Source organism: Schistocerca serialis, chromosome 4, assembly GCF_023864345.2.
Source record: "Schistocerca serialis cubense isolate TAMUIC-IGC-003099 chromosome 4, iqSchSeri2.2, whole genome shotgun sequence".
NCBI lineage: Eukaryota > Metazoa > Arthropoda > Insecta > Orthoptera > Acrididae > Schistocerca > Schistocerca serialis.
Window position 1 is genome coordinate 638,083,941 of NC_064641.1, and position 23,201 is coordinate 638,107,141.

Here is a 23,201-nt window from a genome sequence, read left to right on the forward strand (position 1 = left end):
GTAACTTGATACATCACATATTCTTACTTAGGAGATGTGCATGTACAAGTAAGGGATTCAAACAGGAAATTGTCACAATTAGAAGCTACGATAAGTCACCTGTTTTTATGAGGACTGCAACAAGTATCTACTCTCCCAAATTATAATATTATGACAGTTAACTATGAAAACAGAAATTACTTAAAAATCTGAACAAAGTGATGAAGTTATAACTTAGAACTTGACACATGTTAAGAACATAGAAAGTGTTTAAAAAAGTAAGATTGCTATTTTATCTTCTTCTGGCATTGAAATTACTAACACCAAGCAGTAATTATACACAGTGAAGAAGCATTATTTCATACATAAATCTGCCTCCTACAAAATCATTGGTTTATGAATAATTCTGTTGCTTTAATCATGAGATTGATAGAGTTCTGATCAACAGTTGCATCTTGCAGAACAGGTAAGTGTGAGCTCTTACTGTGCATTTGTTTTAATGAACAGAAACAAATTTTACCTAGTTGTTTGTCTGTATACAGATCATATTGGCCAATTTCAATGAAACGTCCATATTCAGCAACACATCGAACTGAGGCTTGTAGTTTATCTCCAGAAAGAGAATTGAGAACAAGATCCACCCCTCTTCCTTGAGTTTCCTTCAGAATATGTTGTTCAAAGCTTGTATCTCTTGAATTTGCAAAGTTGCATTCCTTAAGCTGGGATAAAAAAGAGAAAACAAAGTCAACAGAAGCACAAGCATCTCTTGAGAGTTACTTTTATATACTGCCAAGAAATAATGCATTTATCAGTACAATAATTTTATCACTCCAAGTCTTGTTTATCATGCATAAGCTGACTATAGCTCTTACCTGTGGGAATATTGAACAAAGTGTTTGTTTTTTATGATGGTTACTAACTGTAGTATACACAGTACAATTCATGTGCAGTGCAATTGAGATAGCTGCCTGCCCCACACCACCACTACCTGCATGAATCAGAACAGTCTCTCCATGTTTCAGCCTTCCTCTTATGATGAGAGCATAATATGCCTGAAATAACAAAAGAAATGCTGGGAAAGTGTCCAAAAGCCATTCATTCATTTATAAACCAAGAGAAAATTACAAAGGAAGGTGCATATTGTACATACAGTTTCATGAAAGTTATTGTGCTTTTATTTTTCTTGCTTTGCACATTGACCTTGCTGACTATCAGGATGATAAAGTTTGTCTCATATTTGAATGGCTTTTATGGAAGTTTCAGCTTAAAAAGTACTGCACATATAAATAAATCTCTTCATGATCATATTAGTAATTGTTTCTACAGCTACTGATTTCTTGTACTTTGAATTATGCATTTATTTTTAATGAGTCAAGAAACACATTTAAAATAAACAGACTAAGGAGAAAGGTAGATGTTCAATTCGTTTATAAGCTATAAATGTAAATCTGGTAACTGAAAAATGAGTCCATACACATCTTACGTTAAGCAGGAGTTGATAAATTAAGAGATATTTGCCAAATATGGACTGGCAGGATGTACAAAGTATATCTGTACCATTGTTACAGGCTACTTTGAAAATTGTAATACTAGAAAATATAACCCATGCTGGTAGATTAAATGCTTCTCAACTGTGGATTACATGGTGAATTAATACATGTTCTTGAACCACCACTTTATTTACTTGATTGCTAGGTTGTTCTTAATGATCATTCTTATGAACACCTCATTATATTAATTCATTCAGTCAGTCATCACGTTTCATATAGTATATCCTAAAAGAGAGCTTTGAAATGGATCATGGTACCATGTACATAATTACTGTAATATCACAACCTAGTTTTAGTAGAACTTGGAATAATTTGTAAGGAGTCACAGTGTAACATCGCTTTAAGTTACCACTGGGAAGTAAGCATAGTGTGGCATCATATAGGTCATAGCAACATGTACACAAAGCATTTGCAAGATGGGCTAGCCATATTCAGCAGAAAACTGCACTGTGCCATGATAATGGCCAGAGTGGGCAGAATGGTATGACCACACCATGGTAAAACTCTTGTTATGAGCTACATGACTGAGTGTGGGGTTTTAATGTAACAAGTGCACACCCAAGCCATATAAATAGCAATGAATTTCTAGGTAGATTAATTGGTAATCCAGCAGCACCATTATCACACCAGGGACATATCAGATGACGAGATGACTGCATAGTGCCAGCTCTAGCCATGGGTTCAAGACCAGGTTACGCCAGGTGCCACCTGCAATGGGTCTGCTTGCGGGACTTGCTCCCAAAATACAACTAATTGACCATCTGTGCCTACTGTGTCTGATTCCTGCCAGGGAACAGCAGGCTGTGTCCCACATGTGGCACTCATCCTATGCCTTCACGATGGGTGCAAGCTCAGCCTGAGTCATCTAAATGCGGGCGTCCAGCACTGCAGAACACCATTGAAGCACAACATATAGTGCTGCTGACATGTAGACTGTGTCAAACTGTGGGGTCATCGCCAGTCACTCTACCTAACATCAGCATCATGAAGTGCTGATGCTCTTCCTACTTGCCAGGGTGGAAGCTGCAGCATGTGAGCCTTCACCAAAATGGGTCGCTGCCAACCAGCCTGCAACAACACCATTCACCCTACAGAGTGCTGCAGGCACTTTTGATTATATATTGTCAGCTGTCTGAAACTGAACTGATAATTAGTTAACATTAACAACTATAATCTCTTTGTAATCATTCACACTATTTTTTTAAAAAAAAAAAAAAAAAAAAAAAAAAAAAAAAAAAAAAAAAAAAAAAAAAAAAAATGAAATGACTACTGGCCCCCCCCCTCCCTCCTTCACTTATCATTTCCTACACTTCTGGAAATAATTTTAAAATGTGAAAAATACCAAGTTACACCTTGGTTTGGAGTCAGTGTTAAACTATAGGTCCCACAATAACTGGTAGAGTAAACTGGTTCAGAGGTTGGAGGAAGACAAATATATACCACCTCTAACAAGACTAAATCAGTTAAGTATTGCTGTATGCATACCAACATTTATGCCAATGATACATTCACTTAATAATGTTTATACTTGGAAAGAGCAACAGTTACCAACACGCCATATTAATAGATGTTCATTACTAAGAAAAATTAAATGTGCTGCCCAGCTATCAGGCGTCTCCATTACTGATTATACAGGATGTTCATTTTAACTGAAGACATTGAAATATCTTGAAAACTACACATCAGATCAAAAAGAGTTATAATCTTTTATTATTATTATTATTATTATCTTGGAGAGTGACATCCAATGATACCACACTCAGCCCCCCCACCCCACTCCATGCATGGGTGGTGGGGGTCAACTTTGAAATCTTCAATGGGAACCCCCATTTTTGTTGCAGATTATGATTCTTCTGAAAAATCTACATATGTTTTGTCTGAAGCATTTTCTGTGTTTTGCCACAGATGGCGCTGTAATTGGAGGAATAGAAATGGGCACATAATCATAATTTATGACATGCTAGTCAATGAGCCTTGAATATTGAATGGCATTTGAGACCCCACCTCCATGCTGCAAGGGTAGGACAAGCCAGTATTTCATAACTTCTAATTGGAAACTCCATTCAAAACACTGTATTCCTCCAACATATCAAAAAGGGGACTACTCAATGCACAACTGTGGCCATGGCTAGAGGTAAACACTACTCTACTTTTCCATTTAGAGTAAGTGTTCAAAAGTAGTTCTGCAAAATTCAACACACTAAGTGGTCTGCTTTTCAAATGAGCATACATAAAACAGAAGCATACCTGTGGAAATGACAGCACAAGCATTTCTGATGCAGTTGACCATGTCTTCACGGCCTGTTGGCACTTGTTGGTACACATTAGCTTTTAAATATCCTCACAGAAAGAAATCTAGCAACATCAAATCTGGCTACCTAGCAGGCCAATCAACAGGACGTCCGATCTACCGACCAGTGTAAACACGGTCTAATACCTCCTGTGCTTCAAGTGCATAATGCGCTGGACAACCGTCATACTGAAACCATATAAGTTGTCAAATGTCAAGGGCAACATCCTGCAATAGTTCCAGTAGTTCTTGTTCCAAAAACCTTTGATATTTGTGTCCATTCAATCTGCCATCAATAAAATATGGATCAATGAGTTTGTTACCCATGATGTGACACTATACATTAACTCACCAAGGTCATTGATGGTCAACTTGCCATAACCAATGGGGATTGTCTAGTCTGAAGTAATGCATATTATGCTGGTTAATGCTACCATGGTTTGTAAATGAACTCATTGGAAAATAGTACCTCGGCAGAGAATGTGGGACTCGGCTGCATTTGTTGCTGTGCCCACTCACAAAACACTACCCGATTCTGGAAACCAGTGCCAAGAAATTCTCGATGCAGTGACACATCACTATTGTGACAATACTGCCTATGGACATACCGGATTTGTGGTGTAATTGCGAGTTGCTTATCCATGAGTTATGGTGCACTGCTGTTTGTACAGCTATTTCATTATCTTCTCCTGTAACATGTTTCCTTCATTTCCTTTTGCTGGTCTGTATGCTGCCATCCAACATACAGGTGTTCACCACCTTGTAAAAGAAAGAATGAGAGTGAGCTTTCTCTGGAAAATTCTCAGCATATGAGACAACTGCATCCTCAACAATTCTCCTACATGTTTTGCAGATCACAATCATTTCAATTTTTTCTTCTGCAGTTACAACATTCATCATCCACTTGCACGTCTGTTCTCCAAATGATAAGAAGGTGTGCAGCCAATAAACAATGTGCAAGTATTGTAAAGTTTAGAACTGCTATCTGTTGTACATCTGAATGATACGTGAGCTCCGTTCACAGTGTGCTGCCTGTTACGATACTCCGTGCTTTGCTACATGGCCATGTTAGATATATTGCAGGACTACAACGTTGTGAATGGGGTCCCACGTGCCATTGGATATTTGGGGCCATTGAGTAGCATGTCGTAAATTATGAGTGTGTACCCATTTCTATTCCTCCAATTACAACACAGAATGAAGAAAATGCTTAAGACAAAACGTATGTAGATTTTGCCATTGAAGATTTCAAAATTGTCCCCCGGGATGGGGAGTCAAGTGTGTTATCATTAGATGTCCCTGTCCAAGACAAACAAATTGGAATTATAACTTTTTTTGATCTGATGTGAAGTTTTCGAAATATTTCAAAGTCTTCAGTTAAAATGAAGGCCCTGTATACAAACAAACAATTTGTAAAAATGAGTGCCAATGGAAAACTTTTTATGTAATTTTAGGTTTTCCTGTGTAGAAAAGCCTTGAATATTTCTCAATTATTTAGCCAGGTTGTGTTGTTCAGAAGGTATGATATTTTGACAAGCTGACTTCTTGTCATTTTCAGGCAATCCTGATGAATGATTGACTTCTGCTGGGTGCCGCCTTTATATTTTCTGCCCCCACCCCCTCCAAGTGGCCACCTCTGGGTGTGGATCTGGTGCTGTGTTTGGGGAAGCAAGACCTCGGTAGTCGATCCAGGGTCCTCTGTAGCAACACAGCTGATGTCAGACGTGGATTTCTGCTGGCGTGTCACCAGTGAATCCTCATCTCCTTCAGTTGTTATGACTGGAGTGGATTCCAGTGTAGATTGCAACTGTGCTCTGGTCATGTTCAATGCTGGATACTAAGCCTTGCTTCATAAAAAGCCATTGTCTTTATTTGTTAGTCCTTCATGTAGTCAGATGTCTACAGCCTCTTTTAGAATACAATCCCAGAATGTGTTGGACTGTTGCAACAACTTGATGCATCATAATTCACAGCATGTCCAAGGCAGATGGGTGACCTGCCACAGTGGACTTTGTCAGCTGTTCATGATGTTTATGCTCAGTGCATCTCTCCTGTACCATCCAGACTGTCTGGATACATATATTTTCCCACACTGGCAAGGGATGCATTGGAATCCCAGTTTCTGGAGTCCTAAATCACTCTTGACTGTTCCCAGTAAGGCTATCATCTTGGCTAGTGGGTGGAATATGAACTTTGAGCTGTGTTTCCAGGGCATTCTTAGGAATTTTGCTGATGTATCCCAGTGTACAGGATAAATGCCATCACGACAGGCATCTATTCACCCTCAGCAAGCTTCACCTCAAGTTCTTTGATCCTAAGGTATGTTGTATCTTGTAGTGGCTGTAACCATTCATATGGACTACAGACTTTAAGTGCAAGAAATCAGCTGTTAGACAGTCACTGTCTGAGAGTTCATGTGCTATGTGCCCTAATGTGCTAAGGACATGTTCTTGTTGTGAAGAAGCATGACAGATGGAGGCATACAAATATATGGTAGTATGTGTCAATTTATCATAGACACTGTGTTCTAGTGTTCCATCTGGTCTTTGATCGTTGAGTACATCCTGAAGTGGAAGTTGTTTGTTTTTTTCTATCTCGATCATGAATTTTATGTTCTGTAGCAATGACATCATGTGTTTTAGGAAGTCTTATTGGTGATGTCATCCATGCAGCCACGTTATGAATGTATCATCTACAAACCAGGAGAAACATGAGTGCTTGCAGACTGCTGACTTGAAGGCTTCATCTTCAGGTGCCTCCATACGCATATTGGCCACTACTGGTCACAGTGGGCAGACCACTGGTGCTCTATCTGTTTGTTCATAGTAATTTCCATCAAACAGAAAATAGGTTGACTTTAGGATTGGTTCAAACAGTTTCATTTGTGCTGGTCCACACTTTTCTCCTATGAAGCACAGGGAGTCTCCTATATGCGCCTTTACAAAGAGAGCTACATTGCCAAAGCTGACCATGAGGTCTTCTTGGCCCAGCTGTAAGTTCTGGAGATGCTTGATGAGCTATGGATTCCCAGTTTCTTACTTTATTCCTGATGGGAGCTGTTGAAGATAGACTACTTCACAGTAGCTTACAAGACAATCCTTATAACTGCAGAAGGAGGCAAAATGTACATTTTTCTGTTGTGAATTGTGATTATATAAATCTCTGTTCAATTGAAACTGATTTTTTTAACAGCAACAAATAGCATTGAGGTGTAAACATTTTGAAAAGAGGGTGTAAGAAATCCCTGACATTTTAAGGAGCCTTTGTAGACTTCATCTCACAGTATTATTACCGCTGATTTTTTCTGAAGGAATACTTTCTTCACAGTAGGTGCACATACCAGAAGATAATTCTGTAAAACAACAGGGAGTACAAGTATTCCATGTAGGCTAGCTACAGAAAGTATATTCATGTCATCATCTAGCATTACAGTTAAGATTAGCCTCTTAATGACACTGAAAAGTAATTTATATAGATTAAGAAGAGGAATGTAGCTAGTTCCGTAACTTGTGGGATTCCACATGCTACATTCTCCACTCAGTTCATACCCATAAAAGACATTCTGAGTTTGAATTTATGCCTCTCATGCAACTTGTCAGTGTGACCCTCCACATCACATCATGAAGGTGATGTTTATCCATGTAAGAGGACTGCATTGCACGTCCATACATTGTATTAGTTCACAAGAGATTTCCTTCTGGTGTGTGTATAAAATATGATGACATGGAAATAGGAGAAGTTGAGAGTGTAAAATTCTTGGGATTACAACTTGATAATAAATTCAGTTGGGCACAACATACTAACGAACTGCTGAAGCGCTTAAACAAGTCTGTGTTTGCAATGTGAATGATGTCAGACATAGGAGATATAAATATAAAAAACTGGCATATTTTTATTATGTTCACTCCATTATGTCACATGGTTTCATATTTTGGGGTAACCCCACAAACAGAGAAAAAATGTTTAGAGTACAGAAGCGTATAATAAGAGTAATGAGTAGTGTAAATCCAAGAACATCATGTCGAAAACTATTCAAAGAATTGGGCATATTAACCTCAGCTTCTCAGTATATTTATTCCTTAATGAAGTTTATTGAAAATAATACATCTCTTTTTCCAAGTAACTGCTTAGTACACAGTATCAATACTAGGAATAAGAACAATATACATAAAGATTTAAAATCATTTACTCTTGCCCAGAAAGGAGTCCAGTATTCAGCAACGCATATTTTCAAGAAGTTACCAGTAACCATTAAGAGTTTAGTTTCAGGCAAGGCATAATTTAAACATAATTTAAAAGAATTTTTGGTGCCCAACTCCTTCTATTCCATCCATGAGTTTCTCAACAAGTGCAGTAGACCATTTTAATGAAAATTTATTATACTTTAATTTTTGACAATACTTGGTTGTAACAGCCAAGTAATTACCTACTGTGTGAATGATGGATGTATCGAAAGCAGATGTGTAAGTCTTAAGTCTGTAAATAGTGGAAGTTTAATTTTAAATTTCATACATAATCTGACTGTTCTTAACTGAGGATCACTGAAATGAATAATTTACTTTAATTTTTGACAATACTTGGTTGTAATAGCCAAGAAACTAGCAAATGTCTGAATGATGGATTTAATGAAAGCAGATGTAAGTATTAAACCTGTAAATATTAGAAGTTTAAATTTAATTCATGTACATAATTTTACTGTTTACTGACTGAGGATCATTAAAATTAATAAAACTCAAGTTTTTCTAATTACATTTTTTTAATGTGTTTATCTGACGTGTTCCATACTCAGGAGGATTCCCTCTTTTATGGGTCTATGGAATGAATAATTAATCTAATCTAATCTAATCTAAACATATTTCTCATTACAGTTGGAGGAAGGCAATGGCAAACCACCTCCACTAGGACCTTGCCTAGTACAGCAGTGCAGGTCTCCCGCATCGCCCCTATGCTCCTCGGAATATGAGACCTCATCATCATCATCATGGTTAAAGGCTTTGTCAAGGCTCATAATATATCAAAATGGTAGATTTGTGCTGTTTGACATCCTCAGCAAATCTTATAAAAGAATTCTGCTTAGTATGATAAAAGCTACAGCATTTTTGTTGTTATTTAACTTTTACTTGAAGAATTTAGCTAACAGATTATAGTCATTTGAAATTTTACTCTCCACAATTTATTTCTTGTTTGACAGGATAATTACAGACCTTTCATAGGAAACATTCTCATGCATCAAAATATGTATTAACAATCAAAAGAAACTGATTATTTACCACCACAGTTTTCTTTTCCCATGGAGTAATTAAGTTATTCAATAGCTAAAGCTCTGCAATACCTTTCCAATAAATCTTGCATTTTGCACTTAAAGTAACAATTTTTTATTACCACTATTTCTTGTTTAATATGCTACCACCACAGACTCATTAGAGATGAAGCACTATTTCATTAGTTTGATAATGACAGAGGACAAAACTTGTGAAAGTAATGTTGGGTAAATGCACATGTCTTTCATCCACAGAGTTTTATGAAAATTGTGGAAACTCTAGTCAAGTCATGTTAGTAGAACCTTTTCCTTGAATATGATAAAATTGCTTCTTAGTGTTATGATTTACATAGTGTTTCGTGGAAATCTGCTATTAAATTGCTGTTAGTGGAAAGTTGAACTCTAACAAATGAGATATTGTGTGGATATGTACAATTAGTTTCTTTTGTCATGAAATATTTCAGTACATACAAATAGTCATCTTCTTGCCTGAGTAGAACTCTTACTCTTGGAAGATACAGATGACTCTTACCCTTGGAACATACAGAGGCATTTCAGCAGTATTTTTTCCCATACTCAATACATGAATGAAAATGGAAAAAGCCCTAGTATGTGGTACAATTGGAAGTACCCTCTGCCATGAACTTCATACATGAAGATGTAGTATGGATGTCAGATACATTTATGGTTAAGTCCCAAATTATGAAAGAAACACTGAAAATGAACGAAATTTTGTAACTTTTCTTGAGTATTCAGTGGTATTTCAGCAAGCTGACTTGTTGCATGTTATGTATCTCCTCCATCCTGCTGTCAAGTTTGATCTTGCAGTGCTTGGACAGAGCTCTACTCGGAATGTGGAAGGGAGGTGCACCGTTAGGACACAAGCAATGAACTTCAACATTGTGCCACTACTGTTGGGCTAGGGAGTCTGCTAGACTCGAGAACATGCATGTACATGACATGGTCTTAGCTCTTCATTTGGCATGGCATTAGCGGATATTTCCACAGATTTACATTGAGCTTTGAGCACACTCAAGGCTGAGAACCCTTACTTAATTGGGAATTGCTTTATTGCTTTATTTATTTCAGATTTCAAATGGCCAAACCAATGCAGATTCACTTAGCACACAATCCCAAAATGCATTAGCCTACTGTAGCAAATTTGTATCCTTTGGAGAAAGCTTTACAACAGCTGACATTTTAGAGATTTCTGCCCTGAATATCTTGCTTGTGGTGTAGGCATCAGGCATTTGACTTTGTATTTCCAAAGTATTCTTCCAATGTTCACTGTTGTGTTACTGTTAGCTGTCTATACACGTGAACTTAAATAAACTAATTAGCACACTTTGTAATGACATTAGTTGACTAAATTAATGAAATTGATGTACCTGAAAGGAAATGATGAAGAAATATAGTAAAATATTAAATCTTTGTTTAAGAAGTTGTTAATATTTATAAATCAAATACTCTTACGAAAAGTTATTTCATGTATTTGGTAATAATAACTGCAATATTTTGGCGTGTTTATTATTGTCGAATGATTGCAATGAGTTATAAATGCAAATTCTGTACCACTCCATCGAAATCTAATCAACTCTTAACTGTAAACTTCAAAATTACTGTTATAAACAATGAATGTATTCAACGTCTGATTTTTTAAGGATCAGTGGCACCCCTGTCATGGGTAGTGTTGTCTCTGATTTTGTAAAGTCAATGTTATGTCATCAACTTCGAATTCAGTACATTTTCATTTCAACCACATTATTTAGTAGATCTGATGAATCAAGACAAGCAGGTCCTGACATTATGGAGACCCTAAGACTTTCTTGCAGGAAGATATAATTGCAGCAAAGACAAGTTACGTACCCAGGCTTGACAGGAACATTTATTCTCCATAATTTTTATTGAGTTCCGTGGGACAAACTGATACTACAGTCTTTGTCTTTGACACGCTAGTGCAAAAGTCTAACAAATTCAGTTAAGTAAAACATCCATGCATTTTACACATTTATTTGAGTATATAAGCTGGTTTCCAATTTATCCTTTCTGTGCCAGATAGGTCCAAATTCAGATTAAAGATTCTAATATTTTACTATTCAAGTCATTTCCCACATTCTCCCATTGATTGTGTCAAGGCTTGTGTGTATCATGATACATTGTGTATTCTGAAATGTCTTAGAGGGTGTGCAAAATGTACTATTTTATAGGTTGTAAACTTCATTAGAGATTTTCACAAATTTTGGCATAAGTATCCTCCTTCAATCACATCTTAGTTTCAGTGTGTGTTTACTTGAGTAACTTATTTCATAGGAAATTGTGAGCTACAGTTGAGTAACTTATTTCATAGTAAATTGTGAGCTACAGTTGTATAGTCTGCAAATTTTGGTAGCAATATCTTTTCAAGAAATTATTTCTCCATAAGCCGCTAAGCAATTAGAGCAAAATTTCCACTTTTCCCTGCTTATTGAGCTGTTTCTTCCACGTCATGTTTGACATTTTGTGACTGCAATGTACACTTCTCTATTACAAAGCCATCTGCTATGGTGTAATAGTAAGTTTTGTGTAATTTATAAGTGCCTTATTGTGTTCCATTTAGTTTCTCCTTCAGCAATGCTCTACATAGTCAACATCTGTTGCACATTTTAGTCCTAGTCACAAACAATAATGGTTCATGCAGCTCGAGGCGCAAACTGGGGTTACAGTGTTTCAAGTGAAAAGCAACAGTTGAGGAATGAGTGTAAATTTACTTTTGTGCTTGAAGAAAGGGTTTATGCTGTAAAAGTATGCTTCTAACAACAAACAGAACAAAAATTCACTAAATAACTTGCTAAAATCATGTTTAAAGCTTGCATTGGCTACAAGATTCACAGCAGATTGCTCAGAACACCACTGAACACTCACTGCCTGTCAGAGAATGTGTGACATAGGTGAGCAGAACCACCCTAAACAAGACCACTGTCATTCATGACTCCAACTGTGGCTCTGTTTTAGACATTGTTCCACGGACCTGTTAGCAAGCATAACTTCAAAAAAAAGTTCAAGATATAATGTTATTTTAAGGAGTCTGTGAATTTTATTCCAGATTTTTCTCTTGTTATAATGCAAACCACTTTCATTGAGCACTTTGAGTTTCACATCTTGTATTCCTTGCAGCATAACACAGCCTTAAATCAAAACTGAATCAGCAAGGCTTATTCAGAGATACCTATTTAATGTTCATGTAAGCACTGCACCAGGTAGAATGCAACTCCACTGTGAACATTGTTATAGGTATGAGATTAGTTGGTCGCTGTCTGCAGTCAGCTGGAAATCACTCTGACTGATGTCAAGTGACTGGAGGCTACTTTGAACAGGTGTATTAGGTAAACTACTGAGAGTCATGTACCAGAGATATCAAAGGTATCTCAAGTTCTATCATTTCCCATGAATATTGTCTCCTCTAGAGGAAGTATGGGATCTAATACCGCTAGTCCACTTGGCTGTGGCTGACATGTTAGCGATTGGTCTAGGGGGAATGTGCAAGGGAAGCTAACCAACAAAGTTGAGGTGTTGCCTTCCACTGAAATTGTAACTGATCCAATGGAAACACACTTCACCAGCTGGGAAGCCTGTGTCAGGAAAGCAAGTGCATAAGTTTGAGAGTCTGTTAATCATGTAATAACTACTAACAGTATCCGTTATGAGGCAGGAAAAAATGGAAAGGATCACTTTGTGCACTCTCATTCAACATGCTGAAGAGAGTATTCCAGCAACCTTTCATAGAAGAAGGTGCAACAAGCTACAATTTGAGTTACACGCTGGAATGAATGCTACCTGTTGTCTGGGGTCCAAACTCATAATTCCTTCATTTCAGTGACTGGTAGAGAAAGTTTAGAAGACCAGCCTTACCCATAGATTTTCAATGAGCTCACTTTGCAGTATTGTTTCCCAAAGTGATCAGATCCTCTTGTTTTAAAATTTAGGAGAAGACTTGAAGGTTCTGTGGACATCATGTCATATGGTTGGAAACTGTAAGGTCTTCCTAAATGGATCAGAGGTGCACTACACAGCAGAGATGGTTGACAGTGTATAGAGTGCAGACAAGGTTTGTTTCAGCGTAGGTGACTCCCCATGCTCATATCTCTGAAATTGAATCCCTTGTTCTCCAGCACATGAAGGAGCATTCCAAATGTCACCTCCATAAATTATCCAATCTGCTGATATTCTACTGCCACCTCGGGGTACCACTATCCAATCCCTATTATATCCACAGTGTTCCTCCTCGTCCACCCCTCATTACAGCTAAACCCTGCCTTGCTGACCTTTTCAACTTGCCACATCCCCTAAAACTCCCTACCAACCCTCCAACAAATCCAGAGCCTCCCAACACTGTTGCTAAGCTTTACACCAAAAGCCTCAGCTCCACAGAAGTTTCAGTCCTATACAAAGGCCTCACCTTTTGCCCTACAACCAAATTTAACCATACTGGTCTTGTGAAAGACCTATCCTCCTTCTCCTGATCCCTGCAATGGAGGCACTTCTTTGCTGCCAATCCCTCCAACCAAAACCACCCTAATTCCAATGTTGAACCCTGCCTCTTCCAGTTCGTACCATCATCCGGTCCCCCCCCCCCCCCCCCCCCCTTCCCACTTAACCACCTGCTGGTCACCTTCCAGGAATTCCTTACCTCCAACTTAGCCTCACCATCCTTCTCCAGGCCCCTTCCTCAGAACAAAAATGGCTCTGAGCACTATGGGACTTAACATCTGTGGTCATCAGTCCCCTAGAACTTAGAACTACTTAAACTTAACTAACCTAAGGACATCACACACATCCATGCCCGCGGCAGGATTCGAACCTGCGACTGTAGCGGTCACGCAGTTCCAGACTGAAGCGCCTAGAACCGCACGGCCACACCAGCCGGCTCCTCAGTTGAAGAAAGAATAGCCATGCACAACCTCAAAACAAATCCTGACCTAATCATCCTACCTGCAGACAAAGGTTCCATCACTGTTGTCGTGAATCACAGTGACTACCTGCAGACAAAGGTTTCATCACTGTTGACATGAATTGCAGTGACTACCTGGTACAAGACCTCCACCAATTGTCTGACTCATCTACCTATAAAATTTGGTGGAGTAATCCCATCCCAGAAGTCCAATGCAAACTCCAATCCCTACTGAAAGCCTCAGACCCTTCCCAGAACACTTCCTGTGAATCAATTTCCCTCCTTATCCCTATTATGACAACCAAACACACAGCTTGTACCTGTTCCCCAAAATCTACAAACCCAACAATCCTGGTCGCCCCATTGTGGATGGTTATTGTGACCCCACTGGAAGAATTTCAGCCCTCACTGACCAACAACTCCAACCAATTGCCCATAATCTAGCCTCTCGTGTCAAAGACACTAACCACTTGCTTCACTGGCTCTCCACCATCCCCACCCCTTTGATCCCTGGATCCCAACTCGTCACTGCTGACACCACCTTCCTATACACCAACATCCCTCATGCTCATGGTCCTCCAGATTCCAAACCCACTACCTCATTCCTCATACATCTTGCTAACTTTATCCTGACCCACAATTACTTCTAATTTGAAGGGAAGACATATAAACTAATTCATGGCACAGCCAGGGGTACCTGCATGTCATCCTCCTATGCCAGCCTTCTTATGGGCCATCTAGAGGAGACCTTCCTAGCCTCCCAAAACACAGAACTCTTATTCTGGTTCAGGTTCATTGATGACATCTTCATGATTTTGCCACAAGGCCAAAACACCCTATCTCCATTCCTTCACGACCTCAACACCATCTCTGCCATTCACGTCATGTGGTCCTCCTCAAACCAGCATGCCACCTTCCTAGATGTTGACCTTCTCCTCTCTGATGGCTCCAAATGCACCTCTGTCCACATTAAACCCACCAACTACCAACAGCACCTGCACTTTGAGAGTTGTCATTCCTTTCACACCAAAAAAATCCCTGCTGTGTAGTCTGGCTACCCAAAGGCATATCTGCAGTGACAAAAACTCTATTGCTCAGTATGCTGAGGGTCTCACCAAGGCCTTCACAGATGGGCACTACCCCCAGACCTAGACCGCAAACAGATCTCCCCTCACAACTTCAATCCTACCACCACCCCCGAAACCAGCCATAAAGGAGTGTCCCCTTCATCACCCATTACCACCCCAGACTGGAACAACTGAACTACATCCTTCACGAGGGCATTGATTACCTTCATCATACCCCAAAATGAGGGACATCTGACCTGAGATACTTCCCACCCCTCCTAAAGTGCTGTTCTATTGCCAACGCAATCTCTGCAACATCCTGGTCCATCTATATGCCATTCCTAATCTGAAACTCTTGCCACAAGGACCATACTCCTGTGGAAGACCCAGGTACAAAACCAGCCTAATCCACCAACCCAGCACTTCCCATTCCAGTCCTGTCACAGATTTATCCTACCCCATCAGGGACCGGGTCACCTGGAAAAATAGCCATTCATTTAGCAGCTCTGCTGAAATCATTGCACAGCTTTTTATACTGTTATGACAATCAACCAGTTGTCCACAAGGATGAATGGCCACTGCCACACTGTGGCCAAGAACAAAGTAGACCACCCTGTGGTGCAACATGCAGCTGAATATAACACACTTGATTTCAATGGATGCTTCACTACCCAAGCCATCTGGATCCTTCCTTCCACCACCAACTTTTCTGAACTGCACAGATGGGAGTTATCCTTAAAACACATTCTCCCCTCCCGTAATTATCCCAGCCTCAACCTATGGTAACATACTGTCCTCACACCCTCAATCCAGCAGTTTCACCCCCTTGTCATATCATCTCCTCACCATTCTAGTCTCCCATGCTATTTATTTACAGCCCTCTGCCAACGCATCCACCTGTCGCTCCCCCCTCCTCTCCTTTTTTGTTCCTTTTTTTTCCCACCTCCCTGCCCCACAACCACCTGATGCTGTGCCTGTTGGCAGTCTTGACCCTGTACAGTCCACCAGACAACATTCATCTTTCTCCCCGACTGTACACTACTATCCCTTCTCCTGCCCCTTCCCCACCCCCTCCAGGTTCTTGCTTGCATCTCACAAGACGATGTATTCCAACACGAGATGCTGGAGATGGCAGTCGTGTGTGTGTGTGTGAGGTGGACTTGTTTGTGTGTGTGTTTCAATGTTGAACGTGTGAGTCTCTCTTTACTGATGAAGACTGTGGCCGAAACCTATATGTGAGTGTCTCTTAATTGGGCCTGTCTGCAACTTGACATGTCTTCTTTATGGTAAGTAGCAATCTATCTTTTCCTACATTGCTGAAAATCAAAGATCGATCAGTTACATTATTCTCAAAGAATTTTCATTCTCACAGATAGGAAATCTAAAGGGTTAATGTCTTAGTAAACTGCAGGAGGATCCATGGTAGGCTTCGTACTTTGTATCATTTATGAAAGGTAATAATGCAGAGATATTATAAGGAACAGTTGATTGAAAGTGGCACTGTATAGCAACAAAATCTAAATACACATTGGAATTTAAATTGTAATGATAGATTAGAGACCAGCACTGGTGGTATATTAATTGACGTACAGACTTCAATAATATCTAATTAAATTATTACAGATTCCAAATGTGAAAGTTAAGCATCAAAGGTGGGTCAAACATAGTGATAGGATGCTTTTATAAACTGCTTGCTTCAGGAACTAATGGCAGAGTCCTTAAGAGATAACTTGTAGAATTCCATCAATAAGATTCCTGATGATGCTACTATAATAGGGGGGAGGCTTCAGTTTGCCACCTACAGAACAGGAGAGTCATGAAGTCAGAACTGGCACCAGAGACATGGATTTGCATGACATTATTTTGATTGTCTGGTTCAAAAAGTGCTTTGAGCAGATAGTTTGAGAGCCAACTCATGTAGGTAATGTGTTAATGCCACCTAGCAATCTGAACTTTTTGAATAAGTTAATACAGATGAGGCTTCAGTGGTCATAAGGCTGTGATAGCATCAGTGACTATGGGTGTTGCTACAACCTGTTAAGGGGACCACAACCTGCCTATCTAACCTATGTTAATTTAGGCAAGTATATGACCCATTTCTGAAAAACTATTTGAAGCAGGACCTTAATATTTTTACTGTATGTTACATGATGCTAATAGAGTCAACTGTACTAAAATCTACTTTATCCATTTTATAGTTTTTAAGAAACACTTTCTTTAAATTTATTAACAAAAAATATTAAGTTTTTTTCTGCAGAAAATATTTTTTGTGCACTTCCTAATGGGGAATATTAATGAATGTAGTACCAGAGGTGGCTTTTTATGTTATGCAGAGTCTCTGAAAATTTCACTCATTTATCTATATAGTTTCTGATATAATGGGGCATATGTACTGAAAATTATAGTTTGTGGGAAACTGACTTTAAAGAAAAAACTTTTGAAATTTTTTACGTACAGTTAATTAAAACTGTCCTGCTGCATATGATGGCCCTTCTTTGGCCTCTAGCAGGTCTTCCAGCTTCTTTTTCACCTACCTGGATGTTTGTCTGGCTTTCTTGGCCATATTAGATGCAGACCTGTCTGTATTGGCTATCCTCATTTTATCACAATGTTGCAGCCCAGTGATCATATTTTCACCAGGACTAATTCTCAGCTTTTTCAGTACCCAACATTTCCAACATAATCACAATTGAATGTAATAACAGCATCATAACTCTTAGTTTCATTGCATGCATGCCTACAAATACAGTTTTAGGAAGGGAGTTCCAAATTATGCTGTTGAAACATTCATTTGGGTTCTGTGTCTGTCAATGCAGACATTTTCTTGGAAGGTCAGGGTGACCCAAGTCTCTGAAAATAGGTTTAATTGCTGTAATAACAGCAGCAGGAAGAGAATGCTGGTGATAATAAGATTCTCAAGTTGCCTGAGCCCTATTGTATTTGCACCACCTCTTGTACAGAAAGCTTTCTAAACTTGTTTCCTCTAAATTGTTGTTTCTTGAAAATACCTTTACGTTTTGTTATCTTCAATAAACACAACAAAACACACGTGTTGTTTACAAACAGCAGAAAGAAAAGAATACCGACCATTGCATTCCAAGCATAGCCAACACACTCAAGAATAAAAAAAATCCCGAACTTGCAATGTAGGGAATATAAAGATCTAAAATATATGCAGAAAAGTGGGTGACAGAAAAGTGGGCATGGGACATAAACACACGTGGTAGGAAAATGCTCTTTAAATGCTCAAAAAAAAATTTTTTTCAGCAAAATCCTCTTCAGAGTACTTAAACAAAACCTTAATATATCGAAATACGTTGAAAACTTAAAATCGATATTTTTCGACCTGAACCATGGCGTGGTCCCCTTAAGAAAGGTAGGAAAATAATTTTACTTAGCAAGAATAATGGAATACAAACTGCAGAGACTATCTGGGTAGTCAACCTCAAATATTCAGTGCTGTGTACAAAGATTTGGAGCACAAATGCATAAAATTGAAAAGCATCATTCAGCACACATGAGACAAGTATTATCTGAGCAAGGTTTTAAGGGATGGGAAAGACTCGCCATAGTTTAATAGCCATGTTGGAATGTTTCTATCTAAACAAAGAAACATTCATCATAGATTTACAAGAAGTCAAAACATTCTTGACACACAAAAGTCAAACAAAGCAAAAATGAGCATACTGAGAGCAATGGGGGAAGTGGTCAGTGATTTTGAAAGTAATATTTTGCTAACTAATCTTACAACCCTATGTAAATTCAGTAAGCAGAAAGTGGCTGAAATCATCTGCTCAGTCACCCAGTGACCATAGTGGCACCAAAGTGGAAGCTGACAGGGAGAAGGCCAAAAATACTGAATGTGGTCACCCGAAACTGTTTCACTGCTGAGGATGGGCCCTCCTTTGATTCTTCACAGGGACATCAAAATGGCAGATACTGGGTTAAAAATAGAAAGTAAACTACAGTCACTTAGCAATGGAAAGGCACCTGGACCAGAGAGATACCCGTAAGATTCTACAGAGTTCATGTGAATGAACTTGCTCCCCTTCTAGCAGCAGTTTGTTGTAGATCACAGGAGCAATGAAAGCCACCTAGTGACTAGAAAAAAGTGTAAGTCAGTTCCACATTCAAGAAGCATGCAGAAAATTATGGGCCTACACTGAGAAGTCAATCAGATGTAGAATTATGGAACACATTTTATGCTCACGTGTTATAATTCTGAAGAACAAAAATCTCTTCTAGCAAAATCAACACAGATTACACAATGAGCAAAATAGATTCTGCAGGCAGAGATCTTGCAAAACTCAGCTGAGAGCCTGTTCACCATGGACATCAGCAATCAGCTTAATGCAAAGCTCCTGATTTCAGGAAGGCATTCGATACAGTTCCATACTGTCATTTTGTGAAAAAAAAAAATGAGCTTTAAAAAGTATCAGACCAGATAATTCAAGACTTTCTGGACTCAGTGTCTCACTCTTAAAGGAACAAAACTGACAAATTTGAAGGCAATTTCAGAAGTACCCCAAGAAAGTGTGATAGGATATATACAAACAATCTAGTGTAGTGTTTTTCAACCTTTGTTAACAGTGACCCCAAGAAATCAAAATATATTCTCTCTTTGCTGTGGTGGAGGAGGCCAGCGAGTTGACAGTATTCAGTGGTCATAAAGGCGCATGGTTTTTCTTGCTTCAATTAGTTGCCACAGTATGCCACTGAGTATGGACATCATTAACATGTCTTTGCGTTTTGCACTAAGTGAGCATAAAATGGAGAAGTTTCTCAAAAGATCTGTGCAGCCATCCACATCTCGCACAAGTGGCAGTGGAGGAAGTCAATTTGGAGAGAGAGGTTGGGGGGGGGGGGGGACAAACAAAAAGAAAGGGGGGGGCACACAGACTGTATGATGACAATTATTTGAAATATAGTTTTACTGAATAATAAACCTCCATGTGTAATATGTGTCAAAGAATTGTCAAGTGAGAGTACAAAACCATCAAAGCTTATGTGCTACCCATCAACTAAGCATTCCAAGGATGCTGATAAGCTATTTGATTTCTTCAAAAGGAAACTGAAAACCCTTGACCAACAATGAACTACTATGTTTTCAAGTTGCAAACTAATATTGCAATTTGTTTATTAAAGGTAATTTTACTGATTGTTCCTGATTTTTTTCTGATTTAACAATATTTTTCTCTGATCTTACGTATCCAGTGTCAACAAGAAAGCATTATTAGCTAGCTACCGAGTTGCACACAGAGTCACTAAAACAGGAAAACCATATACAGGTGTCAAAAATCTTATTTTGGCAGCAGCTGTGGATATGGCTGAAATTATGTTGGGTAAGTAGGAGGTAAACAACAAGTGAGAAAGTATATCCCTTCTTTTAATACCACTGAACAAAGAATAAATGATATGGCCAGTGACATTCAAGAACATTTAGTCAAAAATTAAAGAAGAGCTCACATGCTGCTTTGCAGTTTGATGAATCTGTTGATGATTGAGATTTTGCACAGTTTATGGAATCTGTGTATTACCTTTCTTATCATGGAACCCCTAGTATTCAGACATGCACTGGGCTGGTTGTTTCATTTACTTTCATTCAGTTTCAAAAGTAGACAACATTCCTTTTTAATTAATTGCAAGAATGTTTGGTGTATTTTATTATAAATTATTATTCTATTTTTTTTAAAAGATACTTTTCAACTAATTTATAAATTACTAAATCATATGATTCTCTTCACGGCAGTCAAGTGTAACAACACAAAATAAATGAGAAATGAACCAGGCGACAAGCCACAACAATTTCATGAGAATCCCGATCAAGCCAAATAGCTACGAAAATAGAAACGTGTGTTACTTACAATCTGAAGTGAGTTCAAGCATTTTAGATCCACTCAGTATGAACTGCTGTACGAAGTGCCTTCTCTCATTGCTGCCAATCCTAGCAATCTACTGTTTCGTTTGATACACAGTTATTGAAATGCATTCTAGTAACCATGGTGTGAAGTCTTGCACATGAGCTGTGTATATGTTGCTGCAGCCACTTTGTATCACATTTCAACAAGAGCATCTTTTAAATGTGCTTCCATGAACTGTTGTAGTTCCATGTGATATTTTTACCAAAGCAGATAATCAGCACAAAAACTAAGTTATCAATAACTCCACAAGACGGTAGCCTCACATCAACGTTCCCACCCAGAAGTTAATGTAGTCCTTCCCCTCTACCCGCAAGCCTCTCAGAGGTCAACTCATGAATACGGTCAGTACAGGACTTATTGTTAGTGACCTTTGCTGCTGTAGTTACATTTCAAAGATGTCTGAAGAGTTCAGCAGACATTATGCCACTTCTCATCGCTGCAAGTCTTTAGCGTATTTGAAGTGTCTGACAGGTCTAAATTAGAATGAGATTTCACTCTGCAGTGGAGTGTGCGCTGATATGTAACTTCCTGGCAGATTAAAACTGTGTGCCCGACCGAGACTCGAACTCGGGACCTTTGCTTTTCGTGGGCAAGTGCTCTAACATCTGAGCTACCGAAGCACAACTCACGCCCGGTCCTCACAGCTTTACTTCTGCCAGTATCTCGTCTCCTACCTTCCAAACTTTACAGAAGCTCTCCTGTGAACTTTGCTGAACTAGCACTCCTGAAAGAAATGATACTGCGGAGACATGGCTTAGCCACAGCCTGGGGGATGTTTCCAGAATGAGATTTTCACTCTGCAGTGGAGTGTGTGCTGATATGAAACTTCCTGGCAGATTAAAACTGTGTGCCCGACTGAGACTCGAACTCGGGATCTTTGCCTTTCGCGGGCAAGTGCTCTACCATCTGAGTTACCAAAGCACGACTCACACCTGGTCCTCACAGCTTTACTTCTACCAGTATCTGCTAGTTCTGCAAGGTTCACAAGAGAGCTTCTTTAAAGTTTGGAAGGTAGGAGACGAGATACTGGCAGAAGTAAAGCTGTGAGGACCGAGCATGAGTCATGCTTCGGTAGCTCAGATGGTAGAGCACTTGCCCGCGAAAGGCAAAGGTCCCGAGTTCGAGTCTCGGTCAGGTACACTGTTTTAATCCGGCAGGAAGTTTCAGGTCTAAATTAAATTCAGTACCAAATCTGGACATAAACAATTTTGCAATATGCTTTCACAAAATCTCATCACTTCCATGTGACATTTCTACCATAGTTGATGATCATCACAAAACACATTTTGTTGGATATGCTGCTAATTCTGGTTGCAACATTCAAAGTTATTACATTGGAGTCATACCTGCAACCGTGTCCGCCAAGGAAGACTTTGCATGATCCACAGACTGAAAATCAGTGATCTAGTGGATAATGTTGGCAACTCCATAAGGGTGTCTGGATATATTATGGTTGTTTGTAAGAAGGTAGAAATGTCAAAAGTCTATAGTGAACTGCAGGAAGACCTAAAGTGAACTGAAGAATAGTCCAAGGACAGGTGGGTTACACTGAATTTAAATGAATGTAACACACTGCATACACATAGGAGAAGAAATCTGCTACTGTACAATTACAATAAAATTGCTAGAAACAATAACTACTGTAAAATTTTTTTGAGGAACCATCTGAAGCGACCTGAAGTGAAAGGACCACATCAAATAAATAATAGGAAAAGCAGATGTTCAGCTCAGATTCATAGGAAGAACCTTAAGGAAATATAACTCATCCATTAAAGAAGTGGCTTATAAAACTCTTTATTTGACTGATTCTTGAGCAATGCTCAGTATCATGGGACCCTCTCTAGGTCTCGGAATCCTTAACAGGTCAGATTAATACAAGAAGTAGACAAGATCTACACAATAATGGTACATTTCATCATGAGATTGTTTGTTCAGCACAAGAGCATTACGGAGATGCTCAACAAATGCCAGTGGCAGACGCTAAAAGAAAAGTGTCATGCAATACATAGAGGTTTAACACTGAAATTCTGAATGTGTACACTCTGGGAAGAGTTTGACAACATATTCCTTCCTTCAACATGTCTCATGAAAGGACTATATAATGGTCTGGTCAACAGTCCTATCTCTGCCATGTAATGTAGAATTTGATACTTGTATTGAATTCATGACACAATCTAATGAAATTAAAAATTAAAACTTTGTATTAA

The 23,201-nt window shown here is 38.9% G+C and overlaps 1 protein-coding gene across 1 annotated transcript in view; it reads right to left on the reverse strand.

Annotated features, from left to right (window-relative positions):
- LOC126475487 (fatty acid synthase-like) overlaps nt 1–23,201 on the reverse strand; it is a 412,274-nt gene that overhangs the window by 84,130 nt on the left and 304,943 nt on the right. The window contains exons 25-26 of the mRNA XM_050103394.1: nt 852–1,031; nt 500–698 (exon numbers count right to left, since the gene is read on the reverse strand). Of these exons, the coding sequence (XP_049959351.1) occupies nt 500–698; nt 852–1,031 (379 nt within the window). The remainder of the gene's footprint in view (nt 1–499; nt 699–851; nt 1,032–23,201) is intronic.